General features: G+C 44.7%; 1 protein-coding gene across 2 annotated transcripts in view; it reads right to left on the bottom strand.

Annotated features, from left to right (window-relative positions):
- vps50 (VPS50 EARP/GARPII complex subunit) overlaps nucleotides 1-22,137 on the bottom strand; it is a 135,694-nt gene that overhangs the window by 24,233 nt on the left and 89,324 nt on the right. For both annotated transcript variants that reach the window (XM_062529423.1, XM_062529422.1), the window contains 2 exons: nucleotides 5,338-5,486; nucleotides 413-509 (listed from right to left, as the gene is read on the bottom strand). In XM_062529423.1, the coding sequence (XP_062385407.1) occupies nucleotides 413-509; nucleotides 5,338-5,486 (246 nt within the window). The remainder of the gene's footprint in view (nucleotides 1-412; nucleotides 510-5,337; nucleotides 5,487-22,137) is intronic.

The following is a 22,137-nucleotide window of genomic DNA, read 5'->3' on the forward strand; positions in this document are numbered from 1 at the left end:
TGTGTGTAGGAGAGAACAGGATGTGTGTGTGTGTGTGTGTGTGTGTGTGTGTGTGTGTCTAAGTTTGTGCATGTTCGTGTGTCTGTGTGCGTGTGCTAGCGCAGGCGCGTGGGCTCGGCCCTGTTGATAACTTTGAGTGGTAGGCTTCAGGTGACAGACAAAGTGAAGTGTTCTGTTCTGTTCTGTTCTGTTGTTTTTAAGATGGTAGGAATCAGCCTTTGAAGCCCAGGGGTCTAGTCAAGACTGGTGGGTGGTGAAAACATAAAAGATGATGTAGACAAGCAGGGAAAAGGGCACATCCAGAAATAGTGTGTGTGTATGTGTCTCTGTCTGTGTATTTGTGTGTGTGTGTGTGTGTGTGTGTGTGTGTGTGTGTGTGTGTGTGTGTGTGTGGGAGGGGCGCTTGTCTAACCTGCGAGTAGAACTGCTGCAAGAAGGGCTTCTTGGCTGAAGGCATCATGGCATCAAGGTGCGACTGCAGGAAGTCAAACTGTTCGGCCAGAAACACTCTGCGTGAAAGAAACACATCACGTCCTTGACTGTTATCTGGAACTGACACGAAAGATGATGCACAGCCAGTAAGTGTTCCCCTGCTTGTCCAAACAGACACCTTTCCTTTGCTTCATGAACACATTGTCAAGGTATTCTTGGCTTGGCAGTGAGATCTGCTGGAATGGTTTAAATCGGGCATTATCTCTCATTTTATCCAGCAGGTAATGCTGCTCTGCCAGGGTACCTCAAGGTACTGTAGGTATGGTAGAGTTCATGGATGGCTAGCCAGACACATCTCTAGAAGCAAAACAGATCATTCATATGCAGTGGAAAAAAACACACACACTACACAATATTATGATAGTAATAGATCAAATATGAATAATGGTGCTTTTAGGACTACTGAAAAGTCATTCTGCTAAAGAGAGCAAAAATCTGGCTTCATCTCTCATTTCTACCTGAAGGTAAGAGGAATCTATGGCAGGGGTGTAGCTTGTACATGGTCTTGACTCAGAAACAAATCTCCGGAGGCAACATAGGTAATATCCCATCTACTGGAAATAATTCAGCATATCAAAGCATCATGCAGCCATTACAAGCATTTCCCAGGACAAACAGCTTCCCTTGGCTTTAAAGCAGGAGGCCTATGCTAATTAAGGCAATAGAGCTTAACATTACATTATGGACTAGCTGGTGCATGTTCGCTGATGTGAGGGACTTTTTTTTTTGTTTGTTTGGGGTTTCAGAAAGTTAATCACTTTGATTTTCCCCTGCTGTTAGTCGCACAAAAATCCAATTCTTATCCAATCTCTTGGCAAAGTATACAGATGAGGGTGAAAAGAGCCATGCAGGAAAAAGAAACAAAACAAAATCAATAGGCCTTCTGAGGAACCAAACAAAGGCCAGCAGAATAAACAGATGTTGGCATCACACCAGAGCCTGGCCAATAACAACTTCTTTAAAAGGGCCAATCAATGACGAAACTTTCTTAGCTGTCAAGACCTCAATAATTGTACACATTTAAGGAACATGATCAGGGCAACAAGCTGAACAAGTTCAGGGAATTAATATCAATTCTGAAAGGTGTCCTTCTTACACAGCAGGTTAAGCTGACGAAGAACACAGGTCATCGTCTGACAGAATACGCTTACGACTGTGAATGAACATACACATGATTTTCAAACATTTGCACAGAATCGGGCAGTCAGAGTAAAGAAGGCACAAACAATGAGCAATAGTACGGAAAAAAATGGAGAAAGATGATCGATTGATTAAGATAGATAGATAGATAGATAGATACTTTATTCATCATGAGGGAACTTTTAGGCATCCAGTAGCTTATACAACCATAACACAACAAACACACATACATCTCTCATACAAATCACTCACAGAAATGTAAAAAAAGTGATTACAAAGGTCTGGTATGGACTGACCATGTGATGGTGATGCTATGGACATTGAACATGATAAGGTGCTATGGTAGAGTGTGTGCAATGGTGGTAGTGCAACAGTACAGGGAACAACTTTGCTTGCTATTAAATATTAACTATGACTATGAAAATACAAGAATGTAATCGTAATAGATTTGCTTAACATACATAATATACTTTATCAGGCTATATGATAACTTGAAAGTTCTCTCTCTCTGTCTCTCTCTCTCTCTCTCTCTCTCTGTGTGTGTGTGTGTGTTGAACATGCATCAAACTCTCCCCACAGGCATTGCACAGAGGGTTGCCAATATGACAGTGAGAGAATTCAGAGCTGAAAACCAGCTACCGTGTGCAGATGACAGGGGTTGACACAAAAGCCCTTCCCCAGTCATTAAGAATTCATTAACTTGAAAACAGATGCAGTCGTTCAGTAACTCAGACACATCCACCCACGCACCCACCCACCCACCGGAGGGAGGGATTGACAGACAGTGGACATTAAAGCAACAAAAATAAAAGTGGATTTAAACGGGGGAATCAGAGAGTTATCACTGGACAACAGAGGATGAGTCTGAATCCGAATCTCTTCTCATTCACATGCCCGGGGAGTCAGTGCAAGACCGTCCTTCGGGCTCAATCGAGATAAGCTGCCCGTCGCTAATGCATTCTGTTTTGGCTCCCTCACAGACACACATTATCGTCGCTGTGTTTTAAATAGACGTGCATTTAAGAGGGAATTGAGGCCAGAGAAGCAGACTGGCAGAGGAGAGAGAGACGTTTATGTGCCGTCGGAAATGGACCTCAGCGCAAGCCAAAGTGTAAATTGGGCTAGTTTTATCTGGTTAGTCTTTATCTATTTACTTAGTCAATGTTGTTTTGTACACAAACAAAACATAGTGGACATGCTTAAAAAAAAATACCCTTGTTTTAGCTCAAGCTGCAGCAAATTGCCACCTTGGCAGAGTAGCCCTGGGGGCATTATCGATTGCCCCATCTGTGGTGAGAACCGCACGAGGTGCCATGGGCAGAGAACGAGCTTTCGGGGGGTGAGGGGGGGATAAACCGTTAGCGCACTCTGAGGGGGGGGGGTGTCAGGTGGGGTCAAGGGCCTACGTGATGCAGACCCCAACATCCAGGCTCTGGCTTTAAAACATGTAGGATGGGTAAGCTAATCAGGAGCCTTTTTGCTGTTGGAATGGCTCTGTTTGGAGCATGAGAGAGAGAGAGAGAGAGAGAGAGAGAGAGAGAGAGAGTGAATGAGTGTGTACACTGTATGTGTGTGTGAGGTGGGTGGGTGGTGGGAGGAAAGAAACATATATATAGCACCGTTTTCGATGCAATTAAGTCGGAGCAGAACTGTGCCGTACACCATTCCCTGAAGCTACACCACTCCCTCGCAGAGTATATATATATATAAAAAAAATGAAAAGAAATAATAAAAAAAACATCAATTAAGTTATTTTTGGACCCCATTTCATCTAGCCACGGTTGGTCCTCTGCTATCAACCCTCTATAGCCCTCTCTCGGTTTCTTCTCTGAGCCATCTCGCTGCTGGACTTGCAAGGCGAGGCTGACCATGCCATCTGGCCACAGCCAGAAAAGGTATCTCTGAGGCGCGGGAAAGAGAGCGGAGCGGAGCGGAGGGGAGGAAAGGGGAGGGGGGGAGGGGAGCCCGAACGTGCTTCATCGATAGCCAAGCCCTCCATCCACAGCTCAGACGCGAGCATTAGGTGGCCGCGAGGCAGACGCTTGGCAATCGTGCTTTGTTAGTCCAAAACAGAATGGAATTTGAAATTAGTGTGATTGGAATGGGAGTGTGTGTGTGTGTGTGTGTGTGTGTGTGTGTGTGTGTGTGTGTGTGTTTGAAGAGTGCATAAGTGTGTGAGATTGGGTGTGTAGGACTGTGACCAAAAAAAAGGACCAGAAAAGAGGAAAAGTGTGACAGAGTAATGAAAAGAGAGGCATTTAAAAAAAAAATGATTTCAAAATGTGGAGACGTGTCGGGAGGCGGCGTCTACCGACTTCAGAGAAGGGCCGAGGCACGAGACCAAGAGGCCTGATTAAATAACGCGCACGTAGTCGTAAAATGGCTGATGGGCCCGGACAGAGTCCTTCGGCGCAGGGCAGCACAGTCTGGGGCGAGGGGACAAAGAGACAAATCCAGACAGGACGTTTTCGTTAAAAAGCGCCTCAGGAGTGTGCACGCTGGCCTTATACGGGCAACGCTGAGCCCCTGTCAAGTTTCCGTCTTGTGAGTCCACTGCTGCGGTGGTCCCTTTTATGTTGATTTGTTTTTCAATCTGTTTCTTTCAGGACAGATGGACGCACGGCATGTGATTCCTTGGTGTAAGGAGATAATATTCCTTTTTATTCTTTTTTCTTTTATCTGTGAGATTCATGGTAGATGAAGTGATGGTGGTGCAAGGTAAGTGAGGGGGTTGTGCTTTGATCTTAATGAGATTTCGCCTCCGAGCTCCTTTTACAGGGTGAGAAAGTGAGAAAACAGAGGCGAGAAGCGGCGAGGGCGGGAAGGGGAAATAGTGAAAATTGAGAGGAGGGAATCAAAAGCCAATAGGGACATACTGTAGCACCAGGCAGGGGAGAGCAAAAGACTGAAGAATGGAGTCAGAGGATCACGAGAGGAGAGAATTGAGTGGTGGACGGCACAACAGAGACAGGGATGGACAGCACCGAGGAGAGGAGAGGAGAGGTTGAAGGAGAGGAGGATGAAGGAGAGGATGAAGGAGAGGATGAAGGAGAGAGAAGAGAATGAAGGAGAGGAGAGGATGTAGGAAAGGAGGATGAAGGAGAGGAGGATGAAGGAGAAGAGGATGAAGGAGAGGAGAGGATAAAGGAGAGGAGGATGAAGGAGAGGAGAGGAGAGGAAAGGAGGATGAAGGAGAGGAGAGGAGAGGAGGGGAAAGGAGAGGAGAGGATGAAGGAGAGGAGAGGAGATGATGAAGGAAAGGAGAGGAGAGGAGAGGCTGAAGGAAAGGAGGATGTAGGAGAGGAGAGGAGAGAAGGATGAAGGAAAGGAGGATGAAGGAGGAGGAGGGGATGAAGGAGAGGAGGATGAAGGAGAGGAGGATGAAGGAGAGGAGAGGAGAGCAGAGGAGGGGAGAGGAGAGAAGGATGAAGGAGAGGAGGATGAAGGAGAGGAGAGGAGAGCAGAGGAGGGGAGAGGAGAGAAGGATGAAGGAAAGGAGAGGAGAGGAGAGGAGGATGAAGGAGAAGAGAGGATGAAGGAGATGGTGAAGATGAAGTGGTCACAGGCACAATCAGGATGAGGAGCAGGTAGGCGGGTGCAGCAACTCAGAACATTCAAATTGTGCTTCAGGTCAAACAGATGTGGCAACGCCAAAACATATCTGAAATACACAAACTGTGGCATGTGTGGAATGCGGCCACTCACAGGGACTCGGTGGCCACCACTCTCTGGGCGAGGCCGTAGAGCGTTCCACTGGAGGTCAGCACCACCATCTGGCTCAGGTGCGGGCTCGGAACCTTCTCCCGGCGTTCTTCAGGGGGACCGTGGGGACCCAGGCTCTCCCCGCTGGGCTCCTGAGAGGACGAGGACACACACACACACACACACACACACACACACACACACACACACACACACACACACACAGTTTAGTATGCTGAATGCTAATACTTAATTGAGATCAACTGTGGCTGAATAGCAATGTTCCACCCCTTGCCTGTGTTAATACACTGCCCAGCTGGTCTTTATGCATTTCCCTGGCAACAACTTTATGGGTGACTGGGTGTAAATATATCGAAGTGTGTGGTACAGTATGCATTACTTCACAGTGAATTTGGCCTGACACCAAAATGGCTGTTTATCTAGTGTTGTCAAGCGTGAAACACCTACCAATCTGTCTTCTTTTATGTCACAGAGCACAGTTCTTTTTTGTATGCCACACACACACACACACACGTACAAAACCCCTCCACAGATCACCATCATTTCCCCAGAGACGAAAACCTACAAACAAACATGGATGAGATTCTATTCATGGCTTTATTGACACAGCTTTCCATGGTCTATTTGGAGCCGGGATTCTTAGCACTGGGTCTGTATCTACAAGAGTGTTCTTTTGACTTTGAAAAATATGGAATGAATGCGTGTGAAAGGAGGGGGAAAAAAGAAAAGAAAAAAGACAGGAAGAATCTCAAAGGCGGAGAAAATGGGATTACATCATTCCCTCTCCAATCTCTGCTCTCCCCCCACCTCCCATCTAGCTGTCTGCAGAAAGGTGAAGTCTTTGTTGCTTAGTTTGATGCTCACTAAGACGCACAATAACACCCTGCATTTGCATTCACTGTATCTAGCAGCAGCTGCCTATGATGTAGACTTCACCGCCAAAGCCCTCGCGATTTCAAACACATTGTTTACCATAAAAACAAAAACATGCAAGAATAGTAAACAACATGTAAATAGTACAGTGTTCCGCTCGAGTAACATTAAACGCTATGGGTTTGAAGAATTTAATTTAGAGGGATCTGCCGATGCACATATTGAAGACATAAGGTCAGAGTGGCAAAAATGAAAAGCACAGCACTCGTGTGTGACTAAGATGCTTTTCTGTAAGCTGTAATTGACCCTACATAACATTGTGGAGATGAAAAGACAAAACCCGATTTATGACACATCCAAAATAGACTTGATGACATTTTTGGAGAGTTCGTCAGGGATTAAAATGCCATGTGTAACAATGACAAGCTTGTCACGCTTTTCAGAAATGCCAAGGCACATAGACAGTACAAAATGGAACCATCCCATGGGACTTGAATGGAGAGAAGTGAGTTCCATTTGATTTAAACCAGTTTTCAGTTGGGCATCATTTGCATGGTACAGCCTCAGTTCAGTTTGGTGACATAGATGAAACGGACTGAAGCACGCCGTCTTCTCTGGTAGAACAAGAAAATTATGATTGACGTCAGAATGTGCAGAATGCCACGCACTCGAGTCCAGCTTTTGGTAGGTGTTCCGTTTTCGAATGTAACAAAACGTCAATGAATACGTTTTTTCCCTCATGATTTCCTCTGATTTCTGCTTAAATAACCCATAAGAAGCAAATGCATTCCCCACCCGAACATGTATGTGAAGCCTGGGAAATGCTTGTGAACAGAGCACCACAAAAAGAGCCTCATGCAGCCACTAGCACACAGGCCAGGAGGGACAAAATCAATACCGATCTCCCAGGTAATGAACCAACGTGATATTGTTACATTAGCCCCTCTCCCCACACACCAAACCAATCTCCACTGAAACCAGAGTGATCACAGACACACTACGGACAGAGCCATGTTTAGCACCCCCATCCAGCGTGAAAATAACCTTATCACACGCTACCACTCCAGTGGGAACAGAGTGGAGAATGAGTAACAAACAAAAGGGAATTTAAAAAGAAAGGCCGGGTCAACAAAAACCCTGTATGAAACTCTTCATCCAACCAAACTCATTGTCATTATACAGCAGCTGAGAGGAATATAACATCTGGGTCAGTAATACTGGGTCAGTCTTCTTAAGATGTTTTGTCTCATGGTAGCATTGGTACAGTGCACTATTTGTTGTGTCACCCATCACCCCTAACTTAATCTACAACGGTCTTTAAAACAAAATTGCAAATGTTCAGGCACACGAACGACATAAACGACTACATGACAGTGAGAGGAAGCAACTAAGAAGGTCGCCATGGTGGCCAAACACTGCAGGAATTTAACAAGCTGCAAGGATAACTAGGAAGGAGGATTTTTATGCATAATGCATCCCGTGGAGGGCAAGCCATAGAAGAGGCAAAGAGGACAAATATAACAAGCCTTGATTTAATATAACAAGTCATTATTTAGATATGTGTGCTTGCGTTGTAACAACCTTAATGGTGTCAGTATTAAACAATGAATTACCCTAGCTTCGAGATACCAACACATTTTCCTTAAGTAGGATCTTATTTCGGGTCAACAGGAGACAACAACAAACTAAGTGGTCACAGACATAAGGGTTCCCATGGGAGAGTGAGATGTTAAGAGAGATTTACTTCCTACATCCTGACTATAGCAAGGTGGTCTGGCCATATCCTGGTGCAATCCATTGAGGACGACCTAGGATCGGCTTTGCACAACATAAACATGATTGAGATGCAGGGCTTATGGAAACTGTCCAGAAAATCCATTAAGTCCTTTTTCCTCAATGTGGTCCAAATGTAAATGATTAAAGTAGACGAGGAAAATAACAGTGATTTACGATTCTCTCCTGCTTAACCACTTGACAATGGTCCTTTTATTCCCCAACAGAATAGATATTGATTCCAGTAACAAGTAGGCCTAACCAGAGGTTTGCATTTGGTTTTTGCAACAACAATAAAAAAAAATTCTGCAACATCTAAAATATACTATATATCATATATCATATATATCACTGGCTATAATAGCTACATTTCCTGTGCGCCGAGAGGGTTCATGGGTTTGACCCCTCTATGTTTATTGACAACCCTAGTGAAGCTGACTCAAAAGGTATGAACAAAAACATATATATATGGGTGATTTATCTTAATCTCAGAATGAAAACAATGAGGAAAAATCCAAAATTGAAGGGAAGCAAATGTATCCTGAGATAAATACAGAAAAGAACACAGTGCAACCCTGTCTCGCAGGTCTACAGACAATTCTCTCGACCTGTGGCCTGGTTTTCACTCTGACCTACACCACTAACTGTGAAGCCGCATTCACATACGTCGCTACTCGCTCCTCACTTCTCGCCGAAATTCTACTCGCTGGCAGTAAAAAATATCTGCTGCCGGCGTCGGTTGCTATGGCTCCCCGCTAGTTTACTTCCCACTGCAAGCATGTCCGTTAACTGTCAATCATCTCTATTCTACATTCTGATTTGGTACTCGCTTCACTCGCATCGCTGAAAGTTAAAATTATTTCATCTCCGTACCCGCCCACATCGCATCGCTAGTCCTCGCATCGCCTGCCCTGGCCACATTCCGCTAGAACACATTCACATTCCATTGACAGTTCTCGCTCAGAGATGGGCGAGTAGCCAGGTATGTGAATGCGGCTTGAGACCTTAAAGAGATGTCTGCCTTTCCTAATGATGTCCAGGAAATTCATCTACTGTAGGCAGAAGTGGACTCCAGTCAAGTTGTAGAATCTCAAGGACCATTGATAGAAGTAGGCTGCACCAGAGCTCAATTGCAAGTGTCATAACAAAGGGTCCGAATATTTATGCAAATGGCATATTTCAGTCGTTTATACATATATAAAAAAAATTCCAAACATTTCTTCTGGAGTGTTCAAGAATTGAATCAATTTTAAGATGAGTCTGAGACAGAACAAAAGGTTTCCGGTTGCACTGTATCTCAAAAAGAAACAAACGTATATTTTGTAAGTTTGTAATATTATAAGTATGTGCCACAATTATTGGGACCGCTAGAAAATGATTTAAACAAAATGTAACCGACGACACCCTTCTCCATTTATATTCAATTTATGTAAGTTAATCTGAGTGTCTGTAATTTTCAGCTGTAAAAAAGTGCACGTCTGAAGTCTGAGTCAGAGCATACAGCTTGAGTCACTGTTTCTGAAACTCATTAAAATTGCATTGAAAGGGAGCTACAGTGTGCAGATTTGTATCCTGAAAAAAAAAAAAAAAAAAGTTTCACTACAGTATAAAAATAAAGTGATACAGACGTCAAATCTCCTTGTCACTTTTCAACATTCAGACAAGATAATATGCTCAATTAAAATAAAAGAAAAGCAAATCATCTTGGGGTCCTGAAGTCTCTGAAGTAAAATCTCTTCTGACTTCTGTTATAATAGATTATTTAGAGGGCATACCAGGAAAAGCCTTTTGGCTGGAGTTACTATAATGCTACAGGAACTTTGTCTGGAATTGTGTTCTACTATCAAAAAGTATTTTTAAGTTTTTATCTTTTTGAGAAACCTACAGTGAAGACAGGGAGCCAATGCGTAATACAGAGCAGAATCAAACTATCACAATCAGTCCTGAACTAAAGAGAAAACAAGAGGCATGAAAAAGGGAAACACAACACCGCCAAAATGTCATCGTATGCAAATTTCTCACGGATATGAAATATGAGTTTGGTCAAAATGGCATATTCATTAGATAAATTGCATAAAAAACATTTGCAATTCATTTTAGGAAATTATTCTTTATGCCAGTTTCCCCTACAAATATCACATACTCTTTCCCAATTCACTCTAGTAATGCCCTCAGGAAGTGTCAACTTGAGGAAGCTCCATGAAAAAAGAATATTCTGTAGGGCATATTAAATATTAATGCAATGTTTACTAAATGGATAACATACAGCAGAACATGAAATTATATCAAGCCCTGGCTAATTCCAGTGCCTCTCATTAAATATTAATGGATTTATATATGAGTCATCGTGAGCTTTAGCATGATCAATTCTGATTGATTTTCTCATCTGTTTGTCTTGCACATATACAGTAGGGGAGATGCATACGATCATGGCAATTGGATTAAAAGGCCTTGTGACACATTAGCGGGCAGATTAGCGTCACCTCAAGGGATGCTCGGTTGCTGAAGTCGCAGCACTGTCACCGAACCACCACCTCCACCTCGGGGTCGCTGTTCATAGAGGTCAATGCTGTGCGAGCATTTTGAACAGGTATGGGATGGATGAGCCACTGATGAGCCCTGAGCTTCACGTCATGATAAAGACCGTATGCTGGCGCGTCTGAAGGTTAAGGTGAACACAAGGGGCCAACTCAGCATGGGTGAGAGCTGTCCTCCTACATTCAGAATTAAGTCTCACGTGTTACCGTCCGGTGCATCTGGCAGCTCGCCTTGGTCAAACTTTAACTTTACATGCAGGGTGTGTTATTTGTATGTCGCGTGTGGAACATTTGACATTATGAAAGCCTTCCATTATTGAATTGGGTTGCCATTTTAATCACATAAATTGTTGGGCTACATTTTTTTTTTATGTTCCCGAACGTAATGCCACTTGACAACAACACCCACCCCAAAAAGAAGCTGAACTTGCCATTACTCAAAGAGAGTGTGGCAAAGGATTTGCAGAGAAACTTTCTCATCACAGCAAATGGGTTTAACCACACACTGCAATATCAAAACAACACTTTTATATCCCTACAGCACTGACAAGTGCCTTCGGAGGGAGGAAGCAGGAAAGGGATGAGTCAGAGTAAATCACCATTTCTTCTGACATGTAAAGCACTAGAAATACACTGAGGAAACAGTGCAATACTAACCTGACAAATGTTAGAAATTAGTCATGAGTACCAAGAACAAGTTAAAAACAAAAAAAAGAAAAAAGAAAATATCAGCAACTGATGAAGCAGATGAAAATGTTGCCCAACTTCAAGTCAAAGGCGATTCAACTTCGAAGTCAAACCTTGCAAAAAATACTCAAGGGAAAATGCTTACAAAAACATACTGATAAACAAGCTAGATTAAAAACCAATTTTGACATCACATTACCTCAGGGAAACTAGTATTGACTTAGATGTGTTAAATGCGATAAATAATGAAATTAACGTTCTACTGTTGCCTACAAAACACTCTCCTTGAAATATACACAGATTGTCAACATTCAACAGCAGCTATTGAGTGTTTTGTCAATATTTATGCTAGGCATAATCCTCTCATTCTCATATATGCTAATATAAGACTGTTTCTAAATTAAATGCCCCGCAGTTTAACACACCATTCATAATTATGCAAAATCCACAAAAATTGCCTTTGGCATGACCGACATAAAAAAGCAGACATTTTCCGAAGTTTGGATTTGGAATACATAAAAAAAAAGTTAGAACAAAGCTAAAAAAAATTGAGTGCTTGACAGACATAGCCAACGTGTTGCCAGATGGGTAGCTTTGCGTCGCATGAGACGCCCAAGATTTCTCTCCTCCATAAAGAAAGAGAAGAGGGAAAAAAAACAAGTCTGGCTATGGCAGGGGCAGAAGCTCTAAGATTTAGCAAGAGGCTCTGCAAACACATCACAACTGAGTGAATCACTGCACAGACAACACGGAAAGGCGGAGACCTCAATCCATATTTATGGGGTGGCCCTCCCAAAATCAGCGGAAGCAGAGCCCAGTGTCAGGGCTGACGTACACAATCATTCTGCAAAAAGTTTGTTTATAGCTTGCACTTTTGCTAAGACTAGCTCTTTTCACATGTTTGGGCACATAGTGCCTTTTTGGCAAGAAGAATTCTCTCCATAGAGATATAGATCATGATCATGAGATGATTTACAATGCCAACGGGAAAATCTTAGTCAACTTTATGCCTGAGATCAACAACACCAAAATAATTGAAGAGATTCCGGCATCAAAAGGCATCAGAGAGTCCAGCCTCTTTAGAAACATAGCACTCATTTTCTTAAAGATTTTAGGGATTCATGAAAAGCTTCAATACTCATTTGGAAACCATGGGCATGTTTGCAACACCTCTCCCCCTGGTTCTACCTCATATCACATCATTTAAAGAACAAAGAATTCCAAAATGTCATGATGCATGAGCCCCCTTTGTTAACTTTCATTTTTCAAAGTCACAGTCACCCCCATTTTGTTCTGTTTGCAACTGAGAGAATGTGTCCGGCATGGTGAACGATCCATCACCATCACCGGAAATGGGAAGTACCACACTGCCCGTTGCCCCCTGGAGGCTGGTGGGCAGAAACACCAAAAGCAGCAACCGCCCACCATGGCAGCCCCTGAGGATATTCAATATGGATTCTCTCTCAATGGCAACACCTCTCTAAAAACAAAGCTGCGGCACAAACAAACAAACAAATAAATAAATCCATCCATCCATCAATTACTTCTTCAAATCCACCTGAATCTTAGACATCATCATGACCAGCTCATAGCTCAAGAGTACACATTTTTTTAAAACGTCTACAGATTTTTTTTTAATTATTGACAGATTTGTTGAGGCTGGGATGTGCGCAATGGCCTCTTCCAACTCAAGTGTTCACATGGTCAGAAGCACATATTTGCGTGATGCGATGTTAGAGGTGGTTCTATTGCAGGTGCGGGTCCATTAAAAATTGGAAACAGAAATCAATAACACTAACTCTGCTGAGAAATATATAAACCTCTGCCTCTCCATCACAATGACAACAGTCTGTCGAGAACAGGTATGAAAGGATTTTTGGATTCTTCACAGTCATTGACTGCATTCATAGCAAAAAGTCATATCAAGCACTCCAAAATCAATAGCTAATCTGAGGCAATGCTATTTTTTCTCATCGCAACGTTGAGGCCGTTATTTCTTTTCCTTACTTTTTTTTGTCTTACTATGAATAAAGTGAGAGTAAAGCAGTGTCATTCCGCATTGGGTATTTGAAGCTTATTAAAAATGAAATCAGATAACGCCTGCAAGAAAATGTGCTAGAAAAAAGGCTTTACTCTCTGTGGATGGGGAACAGTGAGTTTTAATCTAGTGTGAGGTAGAGGATTTGAAAAAGGCCAAAAGCAAAGATGTGGAGAAAAAAGATGGTCTAATCCACAGTGTAAAATGCACTTTTGATTATGTGGCCCTCAGATTGAACAGAACCATGGGAGCCTAGATGCAATGCATATTATTTGTCCCTTCATGAACCGAATGCTTGCATGGCTTGAATGGATTTACACTTGTCTCTAAAAGCATATGCCAATGTTTAAGGAAGCTTATGCAAATCATTAATCTCTCACTACTTCATTATTAGTCCCCTATGCATTGACACCACTTACAAAGCACTCATCAGAGTCAAAGTGTCTCCATCAATATACCAAGCCAAGTCAGCTAAAACATAATGGTGTTAACACCATCAAATATGCTAAGTCAATGAGTGATAAAGGCTTATGAAGCAAATTCCAGCGAACCGTCCTATAAAAAGATGTCACTAATCAAGTTAAGTCAACAAATTATCCATGCGTCTTTCCTTTTAGACATGATAGAAAATGTGCTACGGGAATACAACCTGGGAACATGAAGTTGATAACCATCAGCATTTGACCTATTTTCTAACATGAGGTGCCTTCACACACAATAATAGCCTGTCTCCACGGGGAACTTGAGCCCAGAAAAAGCCTTCTGGCCAACCAGCTGAGACACACTGCTGTTTCCTGACATGCCATCACGAGCCAGGCGTTGGACTGGAACTCCGGCAGCTCGGGCCAAATTCTCCCCAGCCATTTCCTCAGCCCATTTGCTTGCATTAAGTCCAACTTCTGACATCTTCCCAGTGCCTGTCCATGGAGCCAGCTTCCTAATGTTTCCATTAATTTCTCTCCCAATTATCCCATTCTAGCCGTTCTATCCCCCTTCCACAATTTAAATCCCCCCCCCCCCCATCTTTTTTATTTATTTTTTTTGGCCAAACAGCCCTCTCTACCCTGCTCTTCACACAAAAGAACCATTTTACTCCATGTCCTCCTCGCTCTCCTCTGACACAGTCTGTTCTTTGAACATTATTGGGACAGCGTGCTGGTACATTGTCACACGAATTAACTCGCTTTCTTTGTGTAGGCTTGTGTAGTTGCCGCGGACCTGCTCCCACCACCACCACCACCGAGGCCGGGATGAGCCAGGGCACCAGATCCCGCCGAGCGGCTCCCACGGCGTTTGTCTGGGCCATCAGCATTGTTAAGCCCGGGGCCCCCAACCCACTGGCCTACTAATTGCTTCGTTAACTGAAACCCAGCTAAAGTGCAGGTGGCACCGTCGCCCACACCGGAGACGAGGAGTCTCATTACTCTAATTGTTGCGACAGCCGTTTTTGACCTCGTAATTAAAAATACATGGCCTTGAGTGATTGCGTTTCGAAAGGATCTCTGGGAGCACAGGAGATCAAACGGGGGCAAGTCGCGGAAGCCAAGTGTTGATTGGTCAGGGGGAGGCGGATGGCCAGAAACCTTTGAATAAGTCCTATAAAGCGTTTACATCGAGTCACTGAAACCATATGTCTGCAGCTTGAAATACAACTGGAAACAGGGGGCTCGAGAAGGTCAGCATTGCTATTTTTATATCAGGCTGCTGCAGGGAAACAAATGGTCTGTTGACAATCGGGCCTTCATCCACTAGTAATAATAAATCTATTAAAAGGGGACTAACACTAAACCACCTGGCTCTGCCTTTACACAACATTTTCACCGTAACCATGGAAAAAATATTCACAATAACAAAAAAATAAATGGAAGTCATATCTTTTGAAGATGCAAGACCTTCTCCTTCATTCGTCAGACATACAGTATGAGAGAGTCTGCACCTAATGTTCTGAACACCAGCATCAAAGGACAGGAGCTTATCCATCTCTGCTTAATGACCAGAAATTAAGCTCGGAGTTCGCTCACAGAAACAGCGCTTATCTCAGCGCCCACCACCAAGGGAAAAAGGAAAGGACACGGAGATAAAGGACTCGGCTTTCCGAGCAGAGTGCAAAGAGGCGAGGAGTTTGAGGTTAACGCCAACACACACAAACACTGTCCGTCAGCCCACAAACGATCAAAGCGTCCGCGAAGTAAACCAAGGACCTCGTGTTCTTCTGCGGCTAAGAAAATGGAGCCTAATGAGATCATAGATAAGGCCTGCAATCCTTCTAATGTGAAGGATGAGACGCCATTTTGATGACAAGACACTTGAGACCCACTGTATGCCGTTGGGGCCCATCTCATCTCTATCGCTTTGCAATATTGAAGTTTATTGCCTCTCCCCACCTCAACAATCCAAATGAAGACCCCTTCAGGGATGTTTTATTCTGTCTCTGTTCAAGACCAAATGTTCTCATATGTGCGGCAGCACTCTGTTATTTTCGTGTCATGGTTAAGATCCAAACACATTGTGAACAGAATTTATTCACACATGTTGCCTCCTGGTTGCGGCTGCGCTCCAATTCGTAGTTCTTTCCAAAAGTACACTCCGGCATCGCCTGGACAAACGTCTGCTCCAGGAACCGTTAAGTAACGCTTATCCCATCACTGAGCGTTATGGAAAAGCGCTGGCAGTAAACTGTGTTCGTTTAGTCATGCCTTATGTCTATTCTGGGTTGGGCTGGACTGGAGTCGAGGTCTGTTTCTCTGAGGGCCAGTAAGGGCTCATACGTGAGTGATTAAGCAACATGTCAGTCAAGGGCACTGGGGAGTGTAAAGGGAGTTGCCCTTTGGGCAAACACCTGAGGATCTCATGTGTTGGACCCTGATGTCACTCTGAGGCACAATAGCCAGCTTTCTTTCCATTTATTGACAGAGCAGGAACAAAAACAAAATAATATAAAACAGAAAATGAGATGTAAAACCGAAAACGTGGTCTAAAAACGAAAGGAGCAGGAGTACAAACAGATCTTTCTGGAGGGCCCTGTCTTGGCATTAGTAAAAGGGTGCCACTCGCTTCAGTAAGCTTCCAATGTCCTCTGGAGTGGCATGATTGGGGTTGATCCCACGAGTCAATGGGCTCAACAGAACATTTCGAAAGGTCTGATGCACTGAAATGCACAGTGCAAAGTGGACATGACTCAAAAATAATCTTGGGAACCTTGCGTGCCGTTGACCCAGGATAAATTTACCGCCCTGCCTCTTCAGATTAATCAGTCTGACCACACATCAAAAACATGCACACAAATGAGCAAAGCATGGCTTCAATTCGAAAGAAAACGCTGCCGCTGCCAAGCACTGCTCATGCTTTTGTTTTGCTAAAGCTTTTATTTAATGTCGAATCCACTGCAACTGCCCTAGATGTTGTTTAGCATACATTTCTATTAATGAAATTTGCAGATGCTTTTTATGAAGTATACTTAGAGTACAGGTATGGTATTATATATTAACTATAACATCCATTTGACTGATGAGTGTACTCCCAGGACATCATATTCATGCGCTTGGCATTGTCAACACACACTGTTGTAACAGTTGAGCTACAGCAAGGCTTCTGTCTTCAAACCACCGAGAGTTAGGGTCTCTCGCTTCCTCCAGATTGCTGATTTCATAGCGAAGAAGAGTGGACGTGACAGCCGGTTCAATTACCATCAGTCATCCCTAAGCTCTAGCTTCCTCGTCTTCTGCTAATACTCTGAAATCGCTTCTCATTACGCTTATGTCGAAAATAATTAGAGTCTTCATTTTGCATTTGTGTGACACCAGGATCCAAATCACAGCTTCTTCATAGGCTGCCCATCCCTCCCCAAATCGGACCAATCATCTCAATAAAATCTGTGTTGCATCGCCTGGAGAGATTTCACTCAAACACCCACAAAAAGGCAGACACACTATCTGACCAATCATCTCAACACAATCCATGTAAAAATCGCCGGGAGCTTTCTCTCATCTCTCTCTGTCACACACACACACACACACACACACACACACACACACACAATCTTGAAAGGAATAAAAGGTTAGGCTCATATCATGCCTGAACATACAAAGTCCTTTCATGAGTTGTTAGATCGCCTACACAGTACTTCTCGCCCCAAAATTGAAGTCTTTATTCTCAAAGCCATATCAAAAAAGAGATTGCTATCAGCCAAAACCAAACAGCACTTGTCCACAGCCAGAGGTGTTTAGCCAGCCTCTCCCCCTTTCGCGTCACAAAAGTCGGTCAATCAAAGCATTTGTGCTAATGCGAGCGCTGGCTCTCGACGGGACACACAAGTCGCAGCGACCGTACGTCTGGATAGCCAGACTATCCGCCAGCTCGTTCCCAGGACACGCAAGACAAACTGTCAAAACTCGCGGACCGTGCATCTCTGGGACCCCGTGCGTCACTCTCCCCCGTCTCTCGTCTCTCTCCGTGAATGCATATTAGCCGAGTTATTTTTAGAGCGTGCAAACACACGGATGCTGCCATCCATACGGCAAGCTCTCCCACACAGCTGTTTTGAAACGTTATCCATCAAGATGGACGTGGCACAAATTGAATCTGTGTCGGATTAGATCGCGCTGCAGTCCAAATGTTCAAAGACAGCCCCCCCGCAGGTTGGCATTATTTAAACATTTAAAACGGCTGATTGAGAGGCGAGCTCCTCTGGTTACATATCCCGGTGGGCCACATACTCAATAAGAGAGACAAACAAGAGAGGGGGGGTAGAGAGACAGAAAGAACATCAGAGAGAGAAAAAGAGAGAAGCAAAAAGAGGCGAGAGGTAGGATGACAGAGTGAGATGGAGAGAACACAGAGAAAGTGAAAGAGCGAGAGACATACAGAGACTGTGTGAGAGAGACAGAAACAGAAAAAAGGAGAGCCCCGATTCTCCATCTCTCCCAGCTTGTGAGGATCGCAGTGCCAAAGGCATAATGTGGCAGACTGTAACCCAACCACATGCTTGAGGTTAACCGCCAACACACATGGCTCCCAGGCTGCATGCCCAGCCAGGCTCGTGGGCACAGGCCTCCTGACTATGCTCAGCGGACAGGAAAAAACATCAATGACCAGTCTGAATCCTGGTGGTTCACTGATCTGCCCACAACCCAAAAAGCTTCTCGGGCCTCTCTTTTACCCCTTGGTTCATCTCCTAAGAATTCTCACGAACCTGTAGGTGTTCCCCTAGAGATGAAACATTTACCCATCTGATTCGATCCAGAGTCGACTTGCATTTGCAATCAAACTGGGCTTCGAGTTTGGCAAAGGAACCCAGCGCTTGGCCACGGTTTGCTCCGCTGGGCAAGCGATGGATGATGGCCTGTTTATCACGCCCGCCAAACCTTCAACACAGCAATTTCACAGTTGACTTCCAGTATCCATCCGCCAAAGAGAGAGAGAGAGAGATCAGACTGTCACCACAGTGTGGTGAACAGTGCGGAATCCGTGTTAAGATACTGACCAGTTGCATCTTTCTAGATTTGAATTAGTACCTGACTTTTGTAATGCAGAAGGAAGGATCTCTCTCACACACACACACACACACACACAGATCTATTGTTGTAGTAATCGATTTGATGACAAAATCATTACACTTCAGTGACACTGTGGAGAGGGTCTCTGGTCCCAGTGGCTTACACGACATTTAGTAATCGACTTGTAACGACTTGTACACATTCTGGGTTAATGCTAGATCCCGCCATTGTGTCACGTTTTGAGTGATCTGCAGAGGTACTAGTTTACAGAGCGACAAAAAGTGGTTTTGCTAGAACATGTTATTTGATGTATTTGATTATGTTCTTGGCAATAAAAACTGAATGAGAGAAAAACAAGTGTTTTTTGCTTAGATCAGACTGTGATCAAATCAGAAGTGATTGACAGTGTTCTCCTTCTTGCCTCTGCATGGACCGACAAAAGCATTCTCAGCAGCAAACCAAGCAACAAATGAACTGTTGCATCACTACATCTGTGTGTCTGGGACCCCCAACTACCAACCCCCCACCCCCCGCTCCATTTTCAGTTTTCAACACATCCAGTTTCAACACACTTAGTCTCTCTTGCTGACACAAAGATCCACTAACACCAGCACACACACACACCATTTAAAAGTGCCTCATCAGGATAACAGTTTGACTTCAGATTAAGTCACTCAGCGAGAGGCTAAACAAATACCAGATTCTAAACACTGATAATTCTCTGCATGGCCGTAGCAGGGAAACAGCATGGAGAAACTTCAGCAAAAGCAATTGGCAAATAAGGTTTAGGGTTACGAACACAATAGTTAATTATTCAGAGTGCCTTTCTGTCTTCCACAGCAGCCTGTGAACTCCGGCAACTCGGGCAAATCAGAGAGTCTCTTCCCTCCGGCCAGGATGTCAGCAGAAATAAACTAAAACGTGTAATAAAGCCAAAAGCTAGATGCGGGGCACGGCTGACAGTAATAAGTTCTTTTTCTCATATCTGGGTGCAGGTGGCTGTCTGGCAGGCACAAAATCCCAGGCGGGTGGGCGGGTTGGCAGGCAGGCGGGCATGGGCGATGGCGTATACGAGATGAACACTGCCTCCTGCCGCCACGTGACACCTGAGAGATGACTAACGCTCCCCCCCCCCCCCGGGTTCATTCATCGCTTCCCTTCCATTCTACGACGTTACGAGTCAATCAGCTTACGGGGAGGGGGGGGGGGGGGGGAACAAAAGAAGGTCGACGGGGAGGGAAGGCAGGGGATTGGGGACGGCTCCGCATGGGGCCTCACCTCTCCACTTAGGCAAGTGTGGCAAGTAATTAAGCTCTGGAGCGTCTCACAAGAAAAGGTCCCCCCGCCATGCCAGGCTGCACCCTCGGGTGTAAAAATAGTGCATTTTTTTCTACATGCTTCGAAGGACTAACTTTTAAAATATGTCAAGTACATTATGGGGGAGTGTGTGTGTGTGTGTGTGTGTGTGGGGGGGGGGGGGGGGGGGGGGCTGCTCAAAGAGGGGGAAAAAAACATCAGCCCCATGTTAATTTTTAATTCATGAACAATTCATCTCCCAGATCTGACTAATACTCTGCATTGAACGCGCAGTGTGCACTTAAAAGGATAATATGATTATCACCCTAGATTTTAAAAATAGAGACAGAGATACAAAGAGCGACCATTTACGAGAACAAGGAGAACATTGAGCAGAGGGCCTGGGGTATCCAAGGAAATAAATGATTAATTACAGTGCATTTCACAAAAATAACTTTGGGGGGGAACGACTTCTCTCCTTCCAACGCTCCAGCCAATAGCAGTTATCCCGATATAAGCCACAGTCCTCGGTGGGGAAGAGGAAAGCGAAGCCAACAGTGGCCGGACCCCGCTGTGCTGGAGATAAAAATGTCAACAGTTTTTTTTAATTCACATGTCTGCAGTTTGACCACAAACTGCTATAAACGGTGATCTCCTCCATCATCTATCGCTTCTCTCTCCATCAGCACGGCCCTGACATACTCTCTCTCACTCTCGTTCGCTCTCCATTTTTTACAGTATGTCGTGATGGCTTTCCTCTCCGCCGCGTCTGCTCTCGTCACCTGCTTGCTTCATATTCCTCTTCCGATTCTTTCCCTCCTGTCCTTTCCCCAGTCACTACAACTCTCTCATTCAATTCCCTTCTCTTTCTCCCTCTCTCTCTCTCCATTTCTTCTGGCTCTGCAGACCAGACATACAGTATGCCCTTCCTCTGCTCTGTGCTGTGATCGTAGACCAGCACGTCCTCTTACAGCTCTCAAGCCTGCCGTCAATCTTTTCTTGTCTGATTTATGATCCCATTAGTCGGACAGCAAAAAGCACACGGAGTCATGGGGTGCATTTAACGAGGTGGGACATTTTCCTCTGTTGCTGTGATGTGGGTCTCTCATTCATTCACTGTCATTCAGATATTTTTTGTGCAATCTTTCTTATTCCAGTGGTGCCCCCCAATGGCAAGCGCTGAACAGCAAAGATCCACTATAAGATCCATTTGATCTTATATCTGGCTGGAGCCCAGTGGACTCTTGCTCTAGTTCTCTCATGTAGCCGACGACCGAGTGGATGGTTTCCTAAACTCCATCCAAAGGAGGAGATGGTCAAAAAAAAAAAGATGGCCGCTTGGGATGAAGTTTCCTCACCTCTTTTTGGCCGTTGCGATGATGAAAGAGCGAGAATGTTTCTCAGTCAACCCCCCCCCCCGCCACCCCCTTTTGTTTTCCTGCTTAGCAACACAACCCAAAAAGCTGCAAATGTTGCATTATTTCATCAGACAGACTCCCCACTGCCCTGACAATCCCCCCACCGTCCCAAGATTGTCTAGGTCACACCCCCTCTCCTTTTATCCCCACAAATCATTCACCCAGTCAGAGGAAACACACGCGCGCCTGCTGACTCATTACAAAACACTGGCCACTCCTGAAACATTCTCATCCATCTCTGCTGATGCGCGTTGACAGGCCGAGACAGACTGGATGGACGGCCCCCCTCGACAGACATCCTGGCCTGCACGCCTGTGACCACCCACTCTCGCCGGAGGTCACCGGAGGCACCGGAGGCGTAATGGACGAGACGCACACACACACACACACACCCACGCCTCAGCCATCTGTGCGGAAGGAATCTCGGGCACCTGTTAAATCACAGCTGCGTGGTGGCGGACTTATCAAGTAGCTGTCAGACCCTTTACATGAGCGAGCGGAGCGGAGCGGTGAGCGCAGAGAGGACATATAATACAGTCAACAGGTTGACCCTGGCACGGCTGTGGCCCAGATCTCAGCCTAACACACCTGATCTGACCCCGATCGTGCCCATATCCACACCCATTTCCGTTAACGGATATATGAGGAGGTCTTGATGATGAAAC

Source organism: Sardina pilchardus, chromosome 24, assembly GCF_963854185.1.
Source record: "Sardina pilchardus chromosome 24, fSarPil1.1, whole genome shotgun sequence".
NCBI lineage: Eukaryota > Metazoa > Chordata > Actinopteri > Clupeiformes > Clupeidae > Sardina > Sardina pilchardus.